A 17,867-nucleotide genomic window follows, 5' to 3' on the forward strand; every position below is an offset into this window, starting at 1 on the left:
TCATGGTCTTATTCGACCTCTCATCTATGACTCTCTCCTTCGTCGGCTTGTCCTTCTCCGCTCCGTTCGTTGCAAGCGTTCGACCTCTCCGTTTGTCAGCTTGTCCTCCTCCGCTCCGTAGGCGAAATCAATTGTTTTCTTCCTCCTCCGCTCCGTTCGTTGCAAGCTCGAGTCCTCCGCTCCGATCAAACCTCCCGAGTTGATGCGTCTCCACGCAGTCTGCTTCCATGAATTGAAGGTAGCAACATTTAATCGATTATTCATTCTCCATAATTGGTAGAAGTGATTCAGTAATTTGAAGTTTGATTTGGTGATTAACAGACTGCGGTGGTGTTGCTGGGAGATACGGAGATTCATTTAGTGGCGATGCCAAGCAAGGAGAAGAATATCCCTTGTTTCTAGTGTTTCTCAGTCTCTTTAGGTCTTTATGATTTTTTATTCGGATCAATCTTCAGGTTAGTCGACAATCGAGAACGCTTTGTTCATCCTCTGAACGAATTTGAGTGTTTGTGATAAAGGATTCTATTAGAGAGATTATTTATGAGTATAAGAAAAATTTAGCATTTTTTCTTGTAATAAAATCAAAACTCCAAGGTATTAAAGTATCGAGAAACTGTACAACAAAAGGGTGAGACCATGTGTAAAAACACAGTCCGCACACGTCCAAAGCCAGGACTAAGACCACCTCCATCGGAGGGGTTTTAAGGAAAAGGAAAATAAAAATAAATGAAAAATAATTAAAAGTCAGAGAACCGCTGTTTATTTCGGGTTTTTTAGAGTTGTTAAGAGACCTTACGTGTCATGGTCTTATTCGACCTCTCATCTATGACTCTCTCCTTCGTCGGCTTGTCCTTCTCCGCTCCGTTCGTTGCAAGCGTTCCACCGCTCCGTTTGTCAGCTTGTCCTCCTCCGCTCCGTAGGCGAAATCAATTGTTTTCTTCCTCCTCCGCTCCATTCGTTGCAAGCTCGAGTCCTCCGCTCCGATCAAACCTCCCGAGTTGATGCGTCTCCACGCAGTCTGCTTCCATGAATTGAAGGTAGCAACATTTAATCTATTATTCATTCTCCATAATTGGTAGAAGTGATTCAGTAATTTGAAGTTTGATTTGGTGATTAACAGACTGCGGTGGTGTTGCTGGGAGATACAGAGATTCATTTAGTGGCGATGCCGAGCAAGGAGAAGAATATCCCTTGTTTCTAGTGTTTCTCAGTCTCTTTAGGTCTTTATGATTTTTTATTCGGATCAATCCTGAGGTTAGTCGACAATCGAGAGCGCTTTGTTCATCCTCTGAACGAATTTGAGTGTTTGTGATATAGGATTCTATTAGAGAGATTGTTTATGAGTATAAGAAAAATTTAGCATTTTTTCTTGTAATAAAATCAAAACTCCAAGGTATTAAAGTATAGAGAAACTGTACAACAAAAGGGTGAGACCATGTGTAAAAACACAGTCCGCACACGTCCAAAGCCGGGAATAAGACCACCTCCATCGGAGGGGTTTTAAGAAAAAGGAAAATAAAAATAAATGAAAAATAATTAAAAGTCAGAGAACCGCTGTTTATTTCGGGTTTTTTAGAGTTGTTAAGAGACCTTACGTGTCAAGGTCTTATTTGACCTCTCATCTATGACTCTCTCCTTCGTCGGCTTGTCCTTCTCCGCTCCGTTCGTTGCAAGCGTTCGACCTCTCCGTTTGTCAGCTTGTCCTCCTCCGCTCCGTAGGCGAAATCAATTGTTTTCTTCCTCCTCCGCTCCGTTCGTTGCAAGCTCGAGTCCTCCGCTCCGATAAAACCTCCCGAGTTGATGCGTCTCCACGCAGTCTGCTTCCATGAATTGAAGGTAGCAACATTTAATCGATTATTCATTCTCCATAATTGGTAGAAGTGATTCAGTAATTTGAAGTTTGATTTGGTGATTAACAGACTGCGGTGGTGTTGCTGGGAGATACGGAGATTCATTTAGTGGCGATGCCGAGCAAGGAGAAGAATATCCCTTGTTTCTAGTGTTTCTCAGTCTCTTTAGGTCTTTATGATTTTTTATTCGGATCAATCCTGAGGTTAGTCGACAATCGAGAGCGCTTTGTTCATCCTCTGAACAAATTTGAGTGTTTGTGATAAAGGATTCTATTAGAGAGATTGTTTATGAGTATAAGAAAAATTTAGCATTTTTTCTTGTAATAAAATAAAAACTCCAAGGTATTAAAGTATCGAGAAACTGTACAACAAAAGGGTGAGACCATGTGTAAAAACACAGTCCGCACACGTCCAAAGCCGGGACTAAGACCACCTCCATCGGAGGGGTTTTAAGGAAAAGGAAAATAAAAATAAATGAAAAATAATTAAAAGTCAGAGAACCGCTGTTTATTTCGGGTTTTTTAGAGTTGTTAAGAGACCTTACGTGTCATGGTCTTATTCGACCTCTCATCTATGACTCTCTCCTTCGTCGGCTTGTCCTTCTCCGCTCCGTTCGTTGCAAGCGTTCCACCGCTCCGTTTGTCAGCTTGTCCTCCTCGGCTCCGTAGGCGAAATCAATTGTTTTCTTCCTCATCCGCTCCATTCGTTGCAAGCTCGAGTCCTCCGCTCCGATCAAACCTCCCGAGTTGATGCGTCTCCACGCAGTCTGCTTCCATGAATTGAAGGTAGCAACATTTAATCGATTATTCATTCTCCATAATTGGTAGAAGTGATTCAGTAATTTGAAGTTTGATTTGGTGATTAACAGACTGCGGTGGTGTTGCTGGGAGATACAGAGATTCATTTAGTGGCGATGCCGAGCAAGGAGAAGAATATCCCTTGTTTCTAGTGTTTCTCAGTCTCTTTAGGTCTTTATGATTTTTTATTCGGATCAATCCTGAGGTTAGTCGACAATCGAGAGCGCTTTGTTCATCCTCTGAACGAATTTGAGTGTTTGTGATATAGGATTCTATTAGAGAGATTGTTTATGAGTATAAGAAAAATTTAGCATTTTTTCTTGTAATAAAATCAAAACTCCAAGGTATTAAAGTATAGAGAAACTGTACAACAAAAGGGTGAGACCATGTGTAAAAACACAGTCTGCACACGTCCAAAGCCGGGACTAAGACCACCTCCATCGGAGGGGTTTTAAGGAAAAGGAAAATAAAAATAAATGAAAAATAATTAAAAGTCAGAGAGCCGCTGTTTATTTCGGATTTTTTAGAGTTGTTAAGAGACCTTACGTGTCAAGGTCTTATTCGACCTCTCATCTATGACTCTCTCCTTCGTCGGCTTGTCCTTCTCCGCTCCGTTCGTTGCAAGCGTTCGACCTCTCCGTTTGTCAGCTTGTCCTCCTCCGCTCCGTAGGCGAAATCAATTGTTTTCTTCCTCCTCCGCTCCGTTCGTTGCAAGCTCGAGTCCTCCGCTCCAATCAAACCTCCCGAGTTGATGCGTCTCCACGCAGTCTGCTTCCATGAATTGAAGGTAGCAACATTTAATCGATTATTCATTCTCCATAATTGGTAGAAGTGATTCAGTGATTTGAAGTTTGATTTGGTGATTAACAGACTGCGGTGATGTTGCTGGGAGATACGGAGATTCATTTAGTGGCGATGCCGAGCAAGGAGAAGAATATCCCTTGTTTCTAGTGTTTCTCAGTCTCTTTAGGTCTTTATGATTTTTTATTCGGATCAATCCTGAGGTTAGTCGACAATCGAGAGCGCTTTGTTCATCCTCTAAACGAATTTGAGTGTTTGTGATATAGGATTCTATTAGAGAGATTGTTTATGAGTATAACGTTTACGAGCATATGGTGATTACTAAGATCAAAGGTCTGTTTCTACACTCAGTGCTTTGATTTGCTCTCGTTGTTGTTATCTTAACGCCATGTGATGATTCAATGTTTGTATGCAGATGGTGTAAACGTTGCTGCATCTCATACTCTAATATCAGGCGGTTTAGCCTTTGGTGTTGGAGTCTTTGCTCTGAAAAGTATGTTTTCTAGATATGCTTTCATCAGACACTTTTTTTTTGATAATCCAGTATCCGACCACTTTGCGTGATCGACTAGCCCACCGGGCCTAAGCCCAAGCCATTACAGGATTTTTAAGCGTCCACTTAAGGGCCCCTGGTTACGCGAAGTGGTCTGGAGGGCGAGAGACAGCCCATGTAAATACCCCTCGTGGCCGGGGCTCGAACTCGGGTGGCGGGCACCTCAGCCGAGGTTCCTTTACCACCAGACACTTGCTTCTCTCTTTCATTACTTTGCTTGGTTGTTTTATTTTTAGGTGTTCTGAAGTTTAGATGTGGTGGTAAAGTAAGTAAGCTTTAACATGTTGTCTTGGTCTGTGCTGGAATGATGTTGCAAACCCAACATCTTTTGCTTTCTCAGTTGTTTTTTGTGAAGAACATTTGGTTTAATAATGAATATAACCCAACGTTATGCATGGCTTGCTCTGAGTTTAACCCAACGTCTCTTTATTATATTTGTTTGTTCATATGATTATGCTCTCTTTGTTTTTATTGTGTGTATTGTCTCTGATCAGTATTTTTTGCAGGTGGAAAACAATAAAAAACATGTTACAAAAGAGAACATAATCCAATAATTTATAAGTTTTGTACAATTTAATTTAATAATTCAACTTTCAAAATTAAAAAAAAAATTAAAGAACTTCAAAAGAGTTTTCCCATTGGACCATGATAAATTTAATTACATTAGCAAAGGTTCTAAACTTCAGAAAAGTACAAAATTAACAATTAAACTAATGACTAACCATTGGAGTTGCTCTAAGGCTTTATAAACCATATATGCATTGCTGAAAACAATGATCTTGGCCATTGTGAAGCTTTGCTCTGCCGAGAAACTATGAATTCACTCATGTATCTACATCGCGTCTTTGCAAAAGCAAACTAGATACGCCTCTTGAATGAAAACTTCAGTGCTTTCAGTAGAAAACCAACTGAACAACTTCTCCTCTTTCTCACGCTCACACTTGACCATTCTCACGTTCGAACAAGTTTTTTTTTTTATTTAGTGATAAGAAGCGCACTACCGCCTCTAAAAAAACACTATTTATCTTATTTTATTTAGGATTGTCAGATTAGCTGAGAGCAAGAGCATCACTGAACCCTCCTTGGGGTTCATTTTTTTAATTTTTTATTATTAAATTTTTTTCTTTTTTTTTTTGATTTAAAAAAAAAAAAAATTAGACCGATCGCGGACCACCACGACACGTGGGGTCCGCGTTACAGTGTTGAACTTTAGGAGAGAGGAGTTCAGCCGAGAGAGTTTTAGGAGAGGGAGGTTCATGTGATTGAGTTATTTTATTATTTTTTTTTTTTTATTTCTGTGTGAATTCCTCCCATAAACCCTCAATACGGGTGTTCTGAGAGTACGAAGAAGAGCGACGAAAGAGAAAATTTCTCTCTATCAAAACCCAATACTTATAACTTAAATTAATAACATCTAAAGTAAACAAAATAAAGATAAAATCATCTGTATGAAAAAAGTTAACCAACAAAATTAAGATAATTGTAGATCGTAACCGTAGTTTTTTTTCGTCTACTGTTGTAACGAATAACCTTAATTAGATACTGCAAATTGTTGATAAAAAAAATACTGCAAATTAAATATTGACTTTTTGATAATCAATGTTGACAAAAATCTTATTATTCCATAAAACTCCAAATGGAGAAGTAAAAAGATTGGCACATATAAATTGAATTGACTCGTAAAAGGCTGATCACATGCCTTATATGTATGTAGTTAAGGCCGACATCTCAAACTCCTCCTATCAGATCTTTAATAAATCACCAAGTCTACCTCACACCCACCAAATCAAGCCCATCACTACTCCCAAATCAATAAACACAACACAAAAAAGCAACAACAGTGACAATTTTTGCTTTTAAAGAAACGATAAACGCTTCCATGTGACTGGACCTTCCATGTGACTGGACTAAAGCGACGCCCAGTTGATTTTTCCATGCAACTCCGTTTCAAAACTTATGCTACATTTATTGTGGGATCCATATTACTAACCATGGATAATCTCATACTATAATTTACACGCTAATAACCATCTATCACCATGTGTTAGACTATATAATAAAGATTAAGCTTCAAACCTAAATCACAAACTCCACTCAAAACACAAATAAACGAGAGAGAGAGATGGCTACTTCGTACCAAGAATCTTCATCATTGCTTCTTCAAGATCTCAAAGTGACGATCAAAGAAGCATCACTCGTTTTCCCATCTCAAGAAACCTTAACTCATGAGAGAAAATCTATGTTTTTGTCAAATGTCGACCAAGTTCTCAACTTTGATGTCCAAACGGTTCATTTCTTCCGACCAAACAAAGATTTTCCTCCGGAGATTGTGTCGGAGATGCTGAGAAAGGCGTTGGTGAGAGCAATGGACGTTTACGAGTTTTTGGCAGGGAGACTTCGGGTGAACCCTAGCTCTGGTCGGCTTGATGTTGACTGTAACGGTGCCGGAGCTGGGTTTGTAACGGCAGCGAGTGAGTACACTTTAGAGGAGCTTGGAGATTTGGTTTATCCAAATCCAGCTTTTGCTAAATTGGTTACAAGTCAGCTTCAAAGTTTGCCTAAAGATGACCAACCACTGTTTGCTTTTCAGGTAACCAACAAATTGCTTCCTATTATTCAATCCTAAACCTACACTTTTCCACGTGAATTAATTCGTTTTTTTTTGGACTAATATCCAAAAAATATTTATTTTACCAGTTTTGAGTGTACAACAGGATCTTAAGAAAAACAACAAAAGATCCAAGCAAATAAAATATGTATTTTTTAGAACAAACCAAGAAGATTAGTTTTTTTGTTCACAAAGTTCTTCATTATTAAAATTAAACTGTTACAAAAAAAATAACACAAACCACGACGTGCGAACTGATAGACTAAAGCTCTAACCTTAGTTCAAGGAAATACAAACTTTTAAAAAATGATAAAATGTTATGCAAGATATCGAAGTTGCCACTTACAATCAAATTTATAATCAAATCTACGAAAGACTCAAACCAAGAAGATTCATATTCACGTTTTTTTGTTGTCAAATAAAGGAGCACGTACGTTCATTTCATATATGTAAGCAATAGACAATGGTAACTGTTTGACTATGTTGATATAGGTTTAGATTCGAATATGATTTTGATTTTCCAACGTAGATAAATAAACTAGCAATTGTTTTACTATTCCACATGTTTCAGAAAACAATTTAAGATTTGCTTCACTGATCTTCCGGTTATAAAATTTCATGACCGGTAACAGTTCATAGTATCTTTCAGTCAACATGTTTTTAACAGGCGAATAGGCAGGCAAAATTAATAGTTTCCTAAACATTATTCAAGTGATTTGTTGTGTCGTCGGATTTTTTTTAGTTTATTAATCTAAATAATATTTGTAATGAAATACATCATTTATGTAATTAAGGATTTACTCTAATCATTTGTAATAAACCACAAACGCTAAGTAAAATATTTAGGAGTAAACATTACTCAAAAAGACTAATCATATGCATTGGGTAGCTAAACGGATATATCGAAAACCTGAAGGAAAAGAAAAACCCCTAGGAGATCTTTAATTTAAGTAAATCAACCCACCCTACTCAATCCTTAACAACTATGTATATATCAAGTATAACGAAACATGTAAACACAAAGCAACATGTGACATATATATTTACTCGGAATGTTCCAGTTTTGCCTGCAGACAGATAAGACCATCTTTAACCTCAATCTATTAACTGGGGTTCTTATCTTCGGGTAAGAGATGGTTCTTAGTTTTTAATTAAGAATAGCTAAGAACCGTCTCTTAAATAAAAGATATAAGAGCCGTCTCTTAGTCTAAATTGTAAAAAAAAAAAAAAAAAAAAAAAAAATATCAAATCATGAGTTAAGAACCCGGCTAAGAGATCCGGATTAATCATGTTAATCATGTACTGACATGCCAAAAAGGTTTGAAATTCTTCCAATGTACAACAATACTGACATAAATATTGTTTTTACCTTATTTAAAATTGTGGGTGGGAATCTAGTTAACACTTAGTATAAAGTTATCAAAGTATAGATATATTAATGTTTTTCGCAATATCAATTTATTTTAGTTGCTACTTGCTAGCCATTAATAAAACTTTTTAAATAATTAATAAATGATTGCAACATTAATCTACTTGTGCCGCGTAAAGAATTAAAATGCTGGTTTTCTTGGTTGCTTATTTATTGACAACCGAACATAAATCAGTCAAAACTAGTGGACATCATTATATGTCTGTGATGTAGTATGTGTTCATGACTAGTGAAATATTTTATAGTTTGATCAATATGTATACATACTTAAAAATTAAAAATATGGGCAGGTGACATCATTCAAGTGCGGTGGATTTTCAATGGGAATCTCAACAAACCATACAACGTTCGACGGACTTAGTTTCAAAACATTTCTCGCCAACTTAGCCTCCCTTCTAAGCGAGAAGCCCCTATCAACACCTCCATGCAACGACCGTACTCTTCTCAAAGCTCGTTCTCCACCACGTGTCACATTCCCACACCACGAGCTTGTCCAACTCCAAGACTCCGAGACAACAACAACCGTCTTCGAAGCCACTTCAGAGCACTTAGACTTCAACATCTTCAAGCTATCGTCTCAACAAATCCTGAGGCTGAAGGAGAAGGCCTCAGAGAGTCTCAGTAGTACCGGTTGTGTTCGTGCGACTGGTTTCAACGTCGTAACCGCTTTGGTTTGGAGGTGCAAGGCACTCTCGTTTGTAGAAGAAGAGGATCTTGAAAAGGAATCAACGATTCTTTACGCGGTGGACATCAGAGGGAGGCTGGATCCTCAGCTTCCCTCTTCGTACACCGGAAACACGGTTTTAACCGCGTACGCAAAGGCTAAACGAAAGGCATTGCTGGAAGAGCCGTTTAGGAGGATAGTGGAAATGGTGGGAGAAGGGGCGAATCGGATAACGGATGAATACGCGAGATCAGCTATAGATTGGGGAGAGTTGTACAAAGGGTTTCCACATGGCGAAGTTTTGGTTTCGTCGTGGTGGAAACTAGGGTTTGCGGAGGTTGAGTATCCATGGGGAAAGCCTAAGTATTGCTGTCCCGTTGTGTATCATCGGAAAGACATAGTTTTGCTGTTTCCAGACATTGATGGAGATAGTAAAGGTGTTTATGTCTTGGCTGCTTTGCCTTCTAAGGAGATGGCTAAGTTTCAGAATTGGTTTGAAGACACCCTTTCCTGATTTCTTGGCATCATTTTGCATTGGTCTTGCGTTATTTTACTTCATTGCTTCGGTACCTTTTTATCAGTATGGTTTGAAGTTGAATTTGGTTTTCATATAAAAGATCAAGCTAAAAGTATTAAAAATAATTATTGAATAAAAACTATTTCGCTTAGTATACTATTTTCTGCATTCAATAAATTTTTAATATATATACATGAAATATAAACCATAATGAATTTCAGTTTATTTTGTTTGGTTACAGTAAAATTGAATAAAAACTATTTTGGCTTAGTATACTATTTTCTAGATATGGTATTTGATTACTGTTTGAAAATAGTACTTTACACGGTCCCATGTATTTTTTTTTTTGTTACTTAAAGATAGTATACAAAAAGTTGTAATGAACACAAAGGACACTTGTATTACAAAATACATAAGATTTTATAGTTATAAAGGCTACGCGTATTTGTAACCTGAACAAAACACATCTCAGGTTACTTCTTCTTAACCGATTTATCATTCATTCCCTCATCTAAAACGCTTTACCCGATCATACAATCAGAATCCACAAGAAGCCAAAAAGAGTTTTGAGGGATGTAATCCAGAAAAAGAAAGATGGAAACTGTAAGGAGAGACTCAAGCATCATTCTCATTATCCAATCTTGCTGGTTCTTCAACAAAAGCGGGTGGTGGTGGGTTTGTGGAAGGAGGCAAACACCGTTTAGAGAAGAATGTGGATATCATTTTCGGCCTCTTAACGCCTTTATCTGGTGATGGTGATAGTCCAAGCTTTGTCAATACTTCTTTCTTTATCTGTTCATTAGAACAAAGGATAAGCAATTCTGTCTCACTCAGAGCAGATCAATCAAAGTATCATCATGTAAGAACTAACCTGCCAACGGCTATCCTCAAAATCTGATATCTCGCGCACTTTTTGTCTTAGTTTGGTCTTTGGAACATCAGGAAACTTCTGCTGCAATGTTTCAACTACTTTGTTGATTCCTTGAGAGCATGATTGAATTGTTGATACCTGTCACGCCGATTTCTTGTTAGAGCTATCTAAAATATATAAAATGAAAGATGTTCTTTGTTTGGAGAAAAATCTACTCACAATTGTTGGTAAATCTGAGTCTGGTATGGATTTTGCTTTTGAAGCTGATGGAGGAGTGCTCTGACTACAAGATGACTTGGCCGCTGCTTCTTGATCCTCATCTTGTATGTCACTGATCGATATCTCAATGAGAGAAGATGAGCAAGGGAATGCACGCACCACCAGAGCTCGCAGACATATTTGTTCCAATTTTTGTGTCCCCTCTAGATCTTTAGCAGCTAAAACAGAGACCTTCTCATGCGTTAGGTTACATATAATCAGTGGCTGCGTTTTCGCAAGAGCGTGGTCAGTCAAACTTTGCACTTGTTTTTGTTGATGTAATAGTGCACGAAACTCTAGACTCTCTTGATCTTGTTGCTTAGATGGAGATGAACTTGCATCCTGTTCAGACGGATCAAGGTCCATTCTGTCTACTTGGACCCCCTGAACAAAACAATCACAAGAGTTTGTTTACATTAAGAAACTTTTTTCACCTAAGCAAAACCATTCGGTAGAAGAATTTATGAAGAGTTAGTTAAAAACTAAAATTGCATTTGATACCTCATCTTCTGAGAGATACCCATCAGGCACCATAAAGTCATCTTCACTATCATCTTCTTCATCATCAGCCTTCGAACATCCTTCTTCCAAAGATTCCTCTTCATCGTTCTCACAATCTGAAAGGCTTTCACCAGCTTGTTCCTTTATACAAAAGCAAAAACACCTTATTAGCCAGTGATCTCTTGTCGAGTTCTTGGGTTGTAACAGCATAATAATTCCCAAAGGAGAGTGTTAAAATAAATTAAATTACCTCTTCCCATTCTTCATCGCTATCAACTTCATAATCCAATTCCGGATCCTTTTTCAGAGGACGACGTGGCCCTACAACTTGACTGTCAATGTTCAACAGAAGAACCATCAGTACTTGTAAGAAAATTTAGCGAGTGAATAATATTGTTGCAAATCTAGCAGAATCACTATCAGCATATAGTGTAATTATTGTTGCAACTCTAGCAGAATCACTAATGCAATCACTACATTAAATTAGCTACAAATGAATGCATAGAATGGTAGTAACCACATATCCAAAATAGACGAAGATTAGTTCACTTATAGATCAACCTCTACAAGAACTATATTGTCTTCGGACATTCTTTACTATGCTTTAATAAACAGCATGGAGAAGAGGTAATCACACAGACAGCTGCCAACTATGCAAAAGCAGTAACAAACAAACTCATGGGCTTTAATAAACAGCATGGAGAAGAGGTAGTCACACAGACAGCTGCCAACTATGCAAAAGCAGTAACAAACAAACTCATGGAGAAGCTAAAAGCTTGGAGTTAGACAAGATTTCACATGTTCCTAGCTGACTAAAAACTAACAAATGATCTATATGCTTAGCTAAATGCCTAATATTTTTTAAAATTCAAAATAAGTACTAACCTTTGGGTTGGCCAAATACCATAAAAGCCAGGTCTGCAGCTTTTATCAAATTGTAACAACTTCATGGCTCTCCTGGACTTCTTACGACCAGATGACGAAGACTCGCTCTGCCTAATGCAAGATACATCACCTAAATGTTTCTCTTCACATTCATCTCCTTGCTTCTCCATGTTAGGTTCACCTCCATTATTTGTAGATAGCTTTAGCTTAGGAAACAGTTCACTCTTTGGCTTCCTACGCATCCCCCAATGTATTCTCGAATGACCCAGCCGACGCCAGGAAGCAAAATGTTCCCTACAAAGAAACACAACTCAGACCACAATACCCAAAACGATACTTTGCAGATCAACCACCAATGAACACAACTGCCATACCTGCGAATATCATCAACTGAAGCTTCACAAGTTGTTGCAAAGGCATTGTCAATGGCCTGAATAACTGTTCTAGTTTCATCCTCAGGCTTTGCACATGACGGACCCTGAGCAGTTACTTCACCGGAAGGAAGTTTGGGTTGGGTGGATGAAGTGTCTTTGCTTCTTTTAAGGAACCTCTCCATGATAGAAGCCTGTTTCTGCAGCCCAAGCTGCTTCTTTAGCTCCGCTTGTTCCTTCTCTCTACGCTTCTGCTCCTTCTCTGACTCATCTTGCTGTTTCTTAATCCGTTTTCTCGACTCAGCCTCTTCCTTTTCTTTATCGTCATTAAGTGCTTTCTGTAGCAGCTTCTGCTCCTTTTCCTGAAAACAATAGATAAAATGATCAGATTTCAAAATTAAAATTGCAAATCCAGAGAATATACAGCACTAGATCATATCCTTACAAGTAGCAATTTTTCTTTAAGCATTTGACGTTCCATCTTCTTCTTTTCCTTCTCAGCTTCACATTTAGTTTTCTCCAATTGTTTAAGAAGCAGCTTTTCTTCCCTCTTCGCATCTTTCTCAGCCCTTTAACAACCAATACAGCAACTAAGCAAGAAGAAGGAAAACCATAGACAAAGAAGTAACAGCTAAAAAATGCTTACATCTCAGTACTATTCTTCTGCAACATATTATCCATGAACGATCGAATATCCACTTCACTCAGCACTTTCCCAAGCTTCTCGGTAGCTTTGTTCAGATCAGATCTAAACGACTTCTCAGTCTCTGCTCTTTGCAACACATCTAACATTGCTGTGTAAATAAAACACAAGTATAAGCCTTTCAATTGATATATTAAAAACAATCAATAGAGAGTAAGTAAATCTTCAATTTTACCAGAAACAGCTGTAATCCTCTCATGAATCTTCTTCCGACAAGTCCGCCTCACTTTGAGCAATCCACGAACAGATTTAGGCATCATCTTCAGGTCTCTCGTCTGTTCAAAATCAAAACCATTACCATTACCATTAATAGAAAGCATACACACAAACTACTAAACTGAATAAGACATTGAGTTACCTCCCAGCACCAGAGACAAGACTCATCCTCATCTTCCAATACATCAGCGTCTGCGTTAGGCACGCCGTAACTGACTCGCTGCCCGACGGAGACGACAGCCGTCTTCACGGAAGCCATCGTGACGCTTCCGATCTTCTCCTTCAGCTTCGAGAAAATCTCATCCACGAGCTTCGACAAGGGCAAGCTCGTCTCCTCCATAAACAACGCCACCGATGAATTCACAGAGGAGGAGGAATCGGTCAGATCTGGCGTCTGAGTCTGACCAATCGTTTGCCTGAAATAGGCGAAGAGGCCTTCCATCTCCAGCTTCAACGATTGGATCTGAGCGTCTTTCTCCTCGGGGCTTAGATTCTCAATCGCCGCGGGTTCTCTCTTCCGCTTCTTCGGAACGATCGTCTTCCGATTCTCGACATCCATTTCTCTTTTTTTTTTGTTGCGATTCGCAGATCCAACCCTAGCTCAGATACAAGATGAAGGATGGAGGCTCCAGGAAAATGAATAAATAAAAATGTTGGGAGGTTTTTCGTTGATTTTCCCGCCAAGGATTTGACGGGTGGTTTTGCCTCCTTTTGACACATTTTTGCAATTTTTTTACTGTGTTTCGCGCCACTAAGATAGATAGCCCATTTACATATGGGCCTTCTTTTGTTACTTTTCGGCCCACGATGAAATACTATTTCGGGCGAAAACCTCTCGTGTTGTTTTTTTTATTATGTAAGTTTGCTTTTAAGTTTAGTATAAATATATCATTTAATAATTTTTATCCTAAAAAATCTTCAGAGTTTTTTGAGCTTGGAAAGTAGGTATATATCTAGTTCTTCTTTAATTAATGTTTTTTCTATGTTTTCCTTTGGCCCTAACCTAAATTTACAGCACAATTTTCATATAAGTTCAATATATGCACAAAAATCCGGAAGCGAATTAGAGTTGAGATTTTTGAATATACGAAGAAAGAGCTAGAAATAAATTATGCATGTTGATCTGAGAGGGTTGTGGTTTAATTTAGAGAAGCATAATAATAATAATAATAATCATAAGAAAGAATGCTGGCAGTGTGTAACTTTAAAAATAACATTTACTAACGTGAAAATCTAAAAAGTGTTCAACTTAATACTAAACCCAACGATCGAGCATTTTGGTATATTTTTAAAAATATTAATACACATGAAAGTATGTCCACTTTTTTAAGTAGATGTTTGTACCCATGTAATATATCTTGTAGACATAAATGGCAAATTTGTGAGATTATGGTTTGTGTTAGGCGAGTACCTGATTTCAGACCTCTGGAAACAAAACTTATATGCGCTCACCATTTTCAATACATGTATGCTTAATTGTTTATTCCTTGTCTTTATTCTCTGTATCAGCAGTATAAAAGATTTTTTTTTTTTGGAACACTTAAAAGATATATGAGGTTTTATATATACGAGAGGGAGGGAGAAGTCTGACACAAAGGCATTATGCGTATTTATGTGTAGGACATATTAAAGTAAGGATAAATTAAATATAGCTACACGAAAACAGTTAAAATCTATAAAATAATCATATTAAGACTTTGATATTTTAATAACTTATAAAATTATTATTTTGAAAAAAAATATAGAAATCTATAAAATAATCATATTAAGACTTTGATATTTTAATAACTTATAAAATTATTATTTTGAAAAAAAATATAGCAACAACTTTTATATTGCAAAGATGAATATTTGATGTATGACTGTTTGTCTTACCACGTATTTTGTTTTCGCCTTTTAGCACGTCTAGTTGTAGAGCTTTTTTTTAAGAATGAACATTTAAACTTGAAATAAGGTTAGACAAAATAATCTCTAGGTTGTTACCATGAAAGTATGAGATATCACCAGCTAAATTTAGTAATTTGTTTTGCCCACACTATACATACATTGTTTTACTATTTTGGGGTTTTTGCCAAAACTAATCCACAACTTGATTTTAACCCCAAACTTATACCCAAACTTGAATCAAATGCAAAACTAACCTAAAAGCCTAGTGAAATTACAGCTCAACCCCTTGTGACCAAACAAAAAAACAGAAGCCATTTTTACGAATATAGCCCTAGTAAATCGTCTGAGTCGTCTGAGATGTTGGAAGTCGTCTGGACGACTGAAGTGTAAGTCGTCTGGTACCGGTTTATTTTAAAAATAATTTATAAATCTTGTAAAAAAATATTTTGATGTGTGAAAAATAAAAATCAAGTAATTATAAACAGTTTTAAGTGATATAAATTAAGATATGATAAAATTGATTTGTTTTGAAGATAGATGAGTGGAAGTAGTGAATCATGAAATACTTTGGTTTAGGAGTTTGGCAAACATATGTTGTAGTATTGTATGTATTGTTAGGGTTAGATTTTGGAAAACTAAAATGTTTTTTTCAAAAATTAGTTTCACCTATATGTGTTTATTTATGTGTATAGTAAACACTTTTCAAGTTTGATTTGATTTTATGAAATCTTTAATTAGATAATTAAGTTTAGGGGTTATGTTTAGGGTGTGGACGACTTATATTTCAGTCGTCTGTTGAATAATTTACTCGGACGACGTATATTTCAGTCGTCTGTTGAATAATTTACTCGGACGACTTACATTTCAGTCATCTGGTGAAGAAATTAAAACAGACGACTTACATGTAAGTCGTCCAAATATTCCCGCCTAAATTTTTTTTTAAAAATTATTTTCCCGCTTAAATAATTTAAACCAGACGACTTACTTGTAAGTCGTCTGGAAAGTCTTCTATTTTAGTTTCCCGCTAAAAATATTTAATTTCCCGCTAAAAATATTAAACTCTAAGTCGTCTGTTTTAATTTCTTCACCAGACGACTGAAATGTAAGTCGTCCAGGAAGTCGTCTGAGTCAAAAATATTTAACCTAATTGGATTTTTTGTCTCCCTATATAAAGAAAAATTTACACATTCTCTCTCCTCCTCTCAAATGGCTGCAACAAAAAAGTAATGTTCATCATTCTAAAACTCTCCAACCTCTCTCTAATCTCTTTGACTTGAAAACACCAAACTTTATATGAATTTTTCAGTTTTGTCTCATGTATTTCTTACTAATCTATCTCTTTTGCAGGTTTTTAATCAAATGGTACTCATCTTCCACTAATTTAAAGGTAAATCTATTAATTTTAGATATGTATTTTTGTGTGTTCTATAAATGTAGATTTATCTAATCTTCCACTCATTTTCTCTATTTTTAAGTCATTTGAACGTTTCTGGATATGCAAGTTTTTCAGATCTGGATTTGATATGCAGGTTTTTCAGATCTGGAAGACTTCTTGGACGACTTACCTGTTAGTCGTCTGGAAGTCGTCTGGAAGTCGTCTGGACTTCTTGGAAGTCTTTTGACAAAGTCGTCTGGACTTCCAGGAAGTCGTCTGGACTTCCAGGAAGTCGTCTGGACTTCCAGGAAGTCGTCTGGACTTCATGAAAGTCTTCTGACGAAGTCTCCCTTTCATAATAGATCTGAGCGTTTTGGTAAGTTCTTATGTCTGATTTTTCTTCATTTGGTAACTTCTTGTTGTATAAAGTTCTTATTTTTTTCCCAAACTAAAACTCTCCAAACCCACTTTAATCTCTTTGACTTGAAAACACCAAACTTTATATGAATTTTCCAGTTTTGTCTCATGTCTTTCTTACTAATCTATCTTTTTTCCAGGTTTTTAATTAGATGGTACTCATCTTCCACTAATTTAAAGGTAGATCTATTATTTTTAGATATGTATTTTTGTGTGTTTTGTAAAGGTAGATTTATCTAATCTTTCACTCATTTTTTTCTGTTTTTAAGCCATTTGAACGTTTTTGGATATGCAGGTTTTTCAGATCTGGATTTAATATGCAGGTTTTTCAGATCTGGAAGACTTCTGGGACGACTTACCTGTTAGTCGTCTGGAAGTCGTCTGGAAGTCGTCTGGAAGTCGTCTGGACTTCTTGGAAGTCTTCTGACAAAGTCATCTGGACTTCCTGTAAAGTCGTCTGGACTTCCTGTAAAGTCGTCTGGACTTCCTGTAAAGTCGTCTGGAAGTCGTCTGAACTTCCTAAAAGTCTTCTGACAAAGTCGTCTGAACTTCCTGGAAGTCGTCTGGACTTCTTAGAAGTCGTCTGGACTTCTTAAAAGTCGTGTGGTCTTGTCTACACAAGTGGAATCCAAGCTTGTCTTTGTAGAGGAATGATCTATAATAGTTTTGTTTGTGGTCTGTTTTGTGAATTGCATGTCTACTCTTTTAGTTGTGAATTTTTTGTAAAATCAGTAATAATGTTTTCCAAGATGTATTAAATGTGCTAACAATGTGTTTACACATTTACAAATCAATGAAATAATAGACTTCAGTAGCTTTTTTCTTATCTTTGGATCTCTCATATGCAATAATAAACTCCAATGGCCTTTTTCTCATCTTAATAAACAAGAATGTTGGTAGCTTTATATTGATACAACATTTTAAGAAGCATTTTAACCCTTCTTCCAAATCATAACAATAGTCATCATTATTGTCTATAACAATAATACTTAAGAGATGGAAACAAACAATAGTAACTAGTCAAAGCATATCATATTTTATTATAAGTTTGCGTTGAAAAACTTAGTCAAATTTAGTAAAACTAAGGGAGAGAACATATTTTGTAAATATGAGTTTTACATATCTTGAAGTTACTTATCACTCTTAAAAATACAAGTTATTCAA

General features: G+C 36.7%; 2 protein-coding genes and 1 long non-coding RNA gene across 3 annotated transcripts; 2 read left to right on the forward strand and 1 right to left on the reverse strand.

Moving 5' to 3' along the window:
• Positions 1-3,517: 3,517 nt before the first annotated feature.
• On the forward strand, positions 3,518-4,452 carry LOC106426244. Its single transcript, XR_001285280.3, has 3 exons — positions 3,518-3,781; positions 3,864-3,941; positions 4,238-4,452. It is a non-coding gene; the product is annotated as an uncharacterized LOC106426244 (long non-coding RNA).
• Positions 4,453-6,061: 1,609 nt separating this feature from the next.
• Positions 6,062-9,370, forward strand: LOC106426290 (omega-hydroxypalmitate O-feruloyl transferase-like). Its single transcript, XM_013867014.3, has 2 exons — positions 6,062-6,591; positions 8,329-9,370. Exons 1-2 carry the CDS (start codon positions 6,124-6,126, stop codon positions 9,214-9,216), a joined length of 1,356 nt encoding a protein of 451 aa, XP_013722468.1. The 5' UTR covers positions 6,062-6,123; the 3' UTR covers positions 9,217-9,370.
• A 209-nt stretch (positions 9,371-9,579) lies between these two features.
• On the reverse strand, positions 9,580-13,660 carry LOC106426288 (chromatin assembly factor 1 subunit FAS1). Its single transcript, XM_013867013.3, has 11 exons — positions 13,167-13,660; positions 12,984-13,083; positions 12,752-12,899; positions 12,551-12,674; positions 12,109-12,467; positions 11,735-12,028; positions 11,100-11,181; positions 10,850-10,990; positions 10,310-10,732; positions 10,091-10,228; positions 9,580-10,011 (listed from the first exon to the last, which is right to left on the reverse strand). Exons 1-11 carry the CDS (start codon positions 13,581-13,583, stop codon positions 9,835-9,837), a joined length of 2,403 nt encoding a protein of 800 aa, XP_013722467.1. The 5' UTR covers positions 13,584-13,660; the 3' UTR covers positions 9,580-9,834.
• Positions 13,661-17,867: the final 4,207 nt, after the last annotated feature.

Source organism: Brassica napus, chromosome C6, assembly GCF_020379485.1.
Source record: "Brassica napus cultivar Da-Ae chromosome C6, Da-Ae, whole genome shotgun sequence".
Classification (NCBI taxonomy): Eukaryota; Viridiplantae; Streptophyta; class Magnoliopsida; order Brassicales; family Brassicaceae; genus Brassica; species Brassica napus.

What these genes read in the sequence shown, in the direction of transcription:
- LOC106426288 (XM_013867013.3), bottom strand. Translation starts at nt 13,583, where the DNA reads ATGGATGTCGAGAATCGGAAGACGATCGTTCCGAAGAAGCGGAAGAGA. An exon ending in GAGGATTACAGCTGTTTCTG is followed by an intron (nt 12,900 to 12,983) that starts GTAAAATTGAAG and finishes TTATTTACACAG; the next exon opens with CAATGTTAGATGTGTTGCAA. An exon ending in GGTATTTGGCCAACCCAAAG is followed by an intron (nt 11,182 to 11,734) that starts GTTAGTACTTAT and finishes GAACATTGACAG; the next exon opens with TCAAGTTGTAGGGCCACGTC.
- LOC106426290 (XM_013867014.3), top strand. Translation starts at nt 6,124, where the DNA reads ATGGCTACTTCGTACCAAGAATCTTCATCATTGCTTCTTCAAGATCTC. An exon ending in AACCACTGTTTGCTTTTCAG is followed by an intron (nt 6,592 to 8,328) that starts GTAACCAACAAA and finishes AAATATGGGCAG; the next exon opens with GTGACATCATTCAAGTGCGG.